Source organism: Vigna unguiculata, chromosome 8, assembly GCF_037176805.1.
Source record: "Vigna unguiculata cultivar grain cowpea cultivar isolate G323 ecotype 2 chromosome 8, ASM3717680v1, whole genome shotgun sequence".
NCBI classification, from domain to species: Eukaryota; Viridiplantae; Streptophyta; class Magnoliopsida; order Fabales; family Fabaceae; genus Vigna; species Vigna unguiculata.
In genome coordinates, this window is record NC_140799.1 from 22,100,794 (window position 1) to 22,108,581 (window position 7,788).

The 7,788-nt window shown below is 33.1% G+C and overlaps 1 protein-coding gene across 1 annotated transcript; it reads right to left on the minus strand.

The window, feature by feature from the left end:
* Positions 1-6,506: 6,506 nt before the first annotated feature.
* LOC114192979 (arabinogalactan protein 41-like) lies at positions 6,507-7,366 on the minus strand. The gene is made up of 2 exons (XM_085665225.1): positions 7,157-7,366; positions 6,507-6,849 (listed from the first exon to the last, which is right to left on the minus strand). Exons 1-2 carry the CDS (start codon positions 7,260-7,262, stop codon positions 6,776-6,778), a joined length of 180 nt encoding a protein of 59 aa, XP_085521351.1. The 5' UTR covers positions 7,263-7,366; the 3' UTR covers positions 6,507-6,775.
* Between the last annotated feature and the right edge of the window lie 422 nt (positions 7,367-7,788).

A 7,788-nucleotide genomic window follows, 5' to 3' on the forward strand; every position in this document is an offset into this window, starting at 1 on the left:
GTTCATGCCCCTGATTTTGTTTATAAATTATAGCTTAATCAGTTTAAATTTACTATCACAAGCTTTTTTCAAAACTATTTATTTATTGTGCAGTGAGAAGAACCAAGAAAAAAAACTAAACTAACTCCATGTAATGCAATGTGTTTGGCATAATTAAGTATAAAACCTTATTTGAAGAAAAAATTTATTAGTTTATAATTTATTAATTAGTTTTTGCTTTGGATATAATTTATTATTTATCAGTTTATAAATCTTCTTCACAATAAGAAGATATTAATCCTTTGTTTTAAAAGGTATTTGCGTGGGCCAAACCCACGCTAGGCCGACACCAACTATTAAAGTGCCAATTGTTTGCGTCGGCTTGTCCTATGCAAAAGAAAGTTATTTTGATCATTCGTGAGCTAAACCCATGCAAAGCCCAAGCAAAAGTGAGAAGATGGTTGAATTCTCCTCATTTGAGTCATCTTGACTGGCAAAAACTTTTTAAAATGTTTAGTTCTCTCTGGTGTTTGTGGGCTTGACGCACACATAAAAAATTGTTATTATATATTTTATGCGTTTTTGTCGGTTGAGACGACGATAAATGAGCAACAATTGTGCATCCCCATTTATCTTACGCAAACGACCTTTGCATCCAGGAAATGAGAGTGGTCCATGTCGTCGTCGTTGAATCGATGCCATCATCCTTTTATCATCAGTTTTTCGCTGGTGGCATCCATATTTGGCGGACGAAAAATAGTAAATTCTTGTAGTGGGTCCACGCTAATTGTTAAAGATGGGTTAGGCTCACGCTAATTATTTTGTATTTTATTTTTTTCTTTTGCTTCTTTGTAAAGGACGTTAGTGGGATGTTATTTGCTTCCTACACCATGCCCATGCTAATATATTATGGAAGCTATTTGCTTCTTATTTTGTAAAATATATTTAATGTAGTAATTAGCCACATAATATTTTCAGTTGCTAAAAATTATTTAATATATAATGTTTAGCCACCGAAATAAATTTTATTTTGTTAAATATATTTAATATGGTAATTAGCCATAAAATATTTTTGGTCGCTAAAATATTATTTAATATGTAATGTTTTAGCCACCGATTTAGTAACCGATAAAAGTATTATTTTATAAAATATGTTTAATATGGTATTTAGTCACCAAATATTTTGGTCGCTAAATTGTACACATAATTTTTTCATAAAATTATTTAATTAGATTAATTTAACATGATAAAAATTTTAAATTAATATTTAATATAAATTATAAGATAACTAAATTATTTACTTTTACAATTTGTTGCTACTCATAAGTTTGTTTCTTTCCACCTCCACCACTACCACCTTCACCACCACCACCACCACTAGTGCCAACAACAACATCACTACCACCATAACCACAACTACTACCATTAGAACCATTACCACCACCACCATTTGTTTAAACTTTGAGTCATAATTTAATATTACATACTTTTCTTCACAACAACAACATTTTACTTTATTTTCAGGAGAAATATAAACAACACCGAGAAGAAGCCCAACTACATCAAAGTAATGAAGGATCTTCAGAAAACTCCCATATTAACTCCATTGATGACAATGAAATGTACCTTGCTGTTGTCGGAGGTTGAAATAAGGGGAAGTATATGGACTTGGTGCATTGAGCAAAATGTTTACTCTTACATGTGCTCATTCTAGTACCAACCAGACTCCAATGGTTCATCAAATAGAAGAAATGTGTGAAACTATTCAGAAATTAAATGGTGAATTAAAAGCTAAGGACAAAACGTTTGAAGAAAAGATGGCACAGTTGATGCAAGATAATGAGCAACAGAAGGAATGCATACGCCAACAAGAAGAACATATGAAACTTGTTTTACAACACATCCAGTTGAAGAATATTATGCCAAACCCTTTTGGTCCTCTTAGCAATGGAGATGATGTAGTAGACCATTGTACTAATGGTACTTGACATGAACATTAGTTAGGCTGAATTGTATGATGACTTTTAAAACTTGTAGATGTATTTAGAACTAATTCCATTTTGGTTTCATGTTGGATCATGTATTAAACTACTTTTTACTATATTATATGTTGGAGTTTATTGTTATTTAGTATAAATAAATATGTAGCAATATTAGCAAGTATAAAATTGAATAAGTAATGTGATTAGCCATTAGTTTAGCCAACAATTTAGCCACCAATTTAGTTATTGTTTTAGCCATCGATTTAGCTACTATTTTAGCCGTCAATTTTGTCACCAATTATTTTAATTAAATTAAAAAACATACCTATTTGCGACCGACTTAGCCACTAAAAATCATTTTGTTTAATTAAAATTTGTACTTATCAGTGACCAAAAGTTCAGTTGCGAAATTGGTCTCCAATGCTTCAAGGTGACCAAATTTATAGTGACCCATTAGCGACCATAATTTCGGTGACTATTTAGCCACCAAGTTTAAAAGTAGTGGCTAGTTGTTTTGGGACTAGGGTTTTCACCACTATTTATTTTCGGTGACTAATTCGGTGGCAAAAGGTGTTAGCCACCGATTTAACCCATTTAGCCACTGATTTCGTCGGTGGCTAATTTTTTTTTTCTAATAGTGAAAGAAGATTATAATTTGAAAAATACATAAAAACAAAGTGATAGATTTCTCCTTGATTCGAGTTTTAACCTTGTCACTATAACATTTCTATCTTCATATTGGCTTGTTCTCTTCTTTCAAAAGAGTAAGTATCAATCTCAAGTAACATTCTTATTTACAACAAAATGTATAATGGTTGGACCTTTGAACTCTAATTTGGCAATTTAGTTTCAAATAAATTGAAGTTTAATATTTAGTTGATAAGAGATAACAAAAGGATAAATCTTCCTAGTATTTTATAAAATCGTGATTCGATAATTTATTCCTGGAAGGATTTAAATGGAATAGAAGAAAATAATCTTATAAAATTTATCTCTTGAATTTAATTTATCATGTCATGAACAATAAGAGTAAAAGTTTTTTTTCTATCCAAGTAAATGAATTTCATTGTAGTCCTAACCATCCATAAGCTAAGACTTTGATGAGTCTTATGATAGGTAGCCTTGCTAAAGAGTTTGCTAAGAACATGGATAGTCTTACATCCCTTTAATTGTTTTGAACTTTGAAGCAACTTCTTTCAAATACTTGGATGAAATAAACTTAATTTACTCAAACAATTATCTTGCGTGTGTTTCATGCATACCTCATTTCTTTAAAGTAGATCATATTTGTCCACATTACGAATATGTACTATCTTTGTAACACCCCATTTAATTTATTATGCAAAATTAAAGGAAGCGTCACATAAAGATAACATCCTAGCGCAGTCTTGGAGTTTAAAACTCCACTCCTTACAACCCAAGGCACACCACGATGCCCAAAAGAAAACTGAATAAAAAGTTTAACAAAAGTATATAAATCCAAGGACGAACAAGTACATGGGCCATAGCCCTAAAGAAAAAAACCCCTAAGAAATTAAAGTCCAATCCACGTGGACTATGCAACAGAACCATCACCTCCCTGTTCCCCGCGGGTGTTCCTCGCATATGCTCACACCAACAAGTTGATGATCATCGCAAAAGAGAGTACCACACAAAAGAACATACAACAATAAAAGTAGGGTAAGCTAGAGCACAAAAGATTCCATCCATACAATCAAATATATTTTCACAATCCCATATGCACATATCAACCAAGCATGTTATGACTTCTCAAACAATACACTAAGACACGACTCGACTCATTCGGATACATATAACCTGGTCGGATTCAGCCGATGTGTGCACTTGTGGTGGATACCTCTGCTCACCCTCAAGCTATGTGTTACAAGTGTTACAATGAATCAATTTCCCTCACCACAAGGTTAGCCCTTAATGAATTTCAGGCCTCTTGCTACTCTCACCACAGGAGTCAGTCCGCTCTAGGTGAGACTAACTGACTCCTTAGAGTGTCAGGATGCAACCTTACCTTGAATCCTTACCTAGTTATACAAATGGGGCACCACGATGGACACCCACTAACAAGGGCCATGGAATTACGTCCCGACCACTAAAGCACGACCCTGAGACCCCACCTAGAGATCTCAAGGATTTATGCACTGACTATCGACCAAACGTAATCATTCAATCAAGAAAACCCATCATGCATATATGTATTTACACTATACCAATCTTTATAGTCATCCCTTTCGCATCCCAGCTCAATCAACACCAATTCATGTTTCATACTCCATTCGTGAATATACCATTCCAACTCATCTCATTATCATGCCACTTTAATACCAATCTCCTCATTAAGGTCACATGCTAAGTTCATACCAAATTCATCATTTACAATCCATGAATCACATCACTCGTGTATATTTATTTATCTCATGCATTTAACACAATAATCCAATCCAAGCAAGCATAAACCATTTCAGATTCCAGAAACAACCACACAATCGCATTGCCTCGCCCAGCTCCTCGCTCAGGCTGAAGGGTCTCGCTCAGGCGAGCTCCCTTCGCTTAGGCGAGAGCTCGACACACACAGAACAGCAACCACCACGCAGTCTCACTTAGGCAAGCCTCTCCTCACCTGAGCGAGATGCTCGCTCGCTCAAAAACTGAGCTGGTCGCCTGAGCGACCTCTCGCATGAAAAGGGTCTAGGCGAGTCCCTACCCATCTTGCCTAGGCGAGACTGACTCACTTGGGTGAGATTATCAGTTCTCGCCACTATTTTCCTACAACAACCACAGACACTAGTCCAAAACAACATACTCATACGTTCACAGCTATCACAACATCACACCAACCACATAACCTCAAAATAACAGCTAAAGAACATGGAAAAACGGAATATATGATTAAGCCATAGCTTCCCTACCTGGAAATGGCTAACACGAGACCTTAACTTTAAACAGCGGGACGCAACAGCTCAAGGAGCGACTTATGGTGCTGGAAAGAAATGAGAAACAACGGGAATATGAGTTACCCAGAGTAACAGTAGCAGAACTATAAGCATGGATGAAGGAACACTTACGTAGGGGAAAAGAGCTGGTTCGAACTTGCGTGCCTACGGTGGTACCAAACCCTAGCAGAGATTGAGAGGCAGCTGCGGCTCTTAGGACAAGGAATAATTTTCTGAAAGTGAGAGAGAGTTAGGGTTAGGGCAGTCTTAGGGTCTGAATTCGTTTTGGGCCAGCCCTTGGGCCCATTCGATTTGGGGCAGCCCTTACAAAAATAAGACAACAGAAAACTGGGCCTTACACTCTCAAATCCAGTTCGCTTATCTCAAAGATCTTCAGAATGTGTGAGACGAAACTTTGCATTTTCTTGTCTTGTAGAATTTGTTAGACTAAAGGAGGTAAGAAAAAGTCTTATATTCGTCTATCTTCTTGAATTTCATGAAACGAATAATGATATGAATATCCATATTTTTCTTTCTTTCGGAGTTCATCAAACGAACTTCAATTTGTCTAGTTTCTAGATTTGTTAGAATATATTTAAATATTTTAAATATAGCATTTTTAGACGAATTTTTTCATCTCTCATTACATTGATTTAAAAAAAATGATGTATTAATAACGTTCAACAACACCATATATTGAAAGTGTAGTATATTACAAATTTGAAATGTAAGAATCATGATCCATACAGGTGACTTAATTTTATATGTGATTTTCAAGAACTAATTCATGTTTAATAATATGTTAGTTCAAACTTTGTTAAAAAGTTTAAAATCTTTTTATTTGTTATCTGTTTTCTGAGTTACTATTTTTAAATTGCTAATTTTTAATTCTAAAAAGCATAAACAATCACTACAAGAAAATGTTTCATTGACAACTGAATTTAATAACAAAAAATTATTATTCACTATAGTGACCAATTTAAATAGTGAGTAATTTAAATGTCAATTTACAAAATAAAAAAATTATTGGTTACTAAAATAGTGACTATTGTGAATAAAAAATTATAATTGATCACTAAATTGATTACTAATTAATTAGAGGCTAATTTAAAAATCAATTCTTTTGGTAGCAAAAACCAAGGTAGATAATATTTAGTGACTAATTTTTTTTAGTAGCTAAAACCTTGATAACTAAATTTTAGAAACCAATTTAGAGGCCAATTATAATTTTTCATACATAATAATATTATTTTAATAATTAATAATTTTTATTTTGTAAATTGATCACTATAATGACTAACAATTATTAATTAAATTGGTCATTATATAATGACTAACAATTTTTTATCACTAAAATTAATTATTAATGAGACATTTCTCGTACTGAATTCGAAATTTTGATTTTACAGTAGAATTCTTTTTGAAAGGCGATTTTCGGTTAATGCATTTTAAATTGTATTATTGATCGAGGACAATTTGTATCATTTTTTTTTTTTTTCATAGTCGAGGCAAGAATTGCTTTTCTCGTTGATTGAAATTAAGTCTTTTATTCTCTTGTACAGTGGATGGGGGAATGGTAATGTTATGAGAATTCAACTTCACGAACAAAGAACAGTCATCTTCAATTTTATTTTTATTAGAATCTTGTTCATTCCTTTGTAAAATAACTAACGCATTAGAATCACAAGCACGATAAATAAACATCCGAAAAAGAAATATCAGAATGAAGCTATATATTCCTGGAGAAAAAGAAGATATACAAAATGCATCATTCCAATCAAAAAAACATCTCTCTTCCTCCTAAGTGTTTGTGACATGTCTTTGGACCCTCAATTAATTTAGAATATGGCATCACTCGTTGCTGCTTTAATGCATGATGTAAGTCAGAACCAAGGCAACCAACATTAGGACATACGCTACAGCTTGGTCAACTGAGGCACCTGAAAATTGCAAAAATAATTTCTTAGCTATGCTGCCCTTCGTATTCTTCGAACAAACTTAATATATCTTAAAAAAGGTTTACATAATCTTTTTTATTGGAAGATATAATACTAATGAGACTTAAATTCAATCACATAAGATATAGACATCATTTTCAACCTAAAACCTTAAATCAATGAGTTTACGGGCTTCTATCCTCATATAACGATCTACTTTTTTATTTTAATTAATAAAAAATTTAGACTTACACTTGTATTCTTATCATTAATAATAAGAGTAAAATATAAAATAGAAAGAAAGGATTACCATCACTTGTAGGAGCAGGAGCCGGAGCAATGGATTGTGAGGAAGCCAGTGCCATGAGGGCTGCCAAAATGACACACAGAAAGAGAACCACCCTGGAAACAGCCATTGTATCTGTGTCTCTCTCTCCTTCCCTTTCTCAACCTCAAAAGAGAGTAAGAAAGAAAGGAGAGAGAAATCCGATTAACCAAACTGAGATTCGACGATGTGTGGGTGCTCAATAACAACGTTTCTTCTCTTCCTTTTATAAAACTAACCCACCCATTTTCACGTGTACAATCAGAGGTCACCCGCACTTTCTGCGGATCCATCCACTAATTTTCGATTTTCATTTTCCTCTTCTTACTTTTTACTAAATTTACTTTTCAACAACCTTAAAATGTAAATTGGTTTTAGTATATTCTATTAAAACTTCTTATTTCTTCGGTTAATGCGCGAAACATGAGATAATTACGTTTTTTTAATTATATTTTATGGAAAAATTCTATCCTTAAAACCAAATGCTTAAGAATCAATTTGAGATTAATTATGTATTTAAAATAATTTCCATAAGTGATTTAAAATAGTTAAGTATCAATTTAAAGCTAACAAAATGTTCAGAATCGTTTTATAAATGATTATCAAAGAAAGAAAGT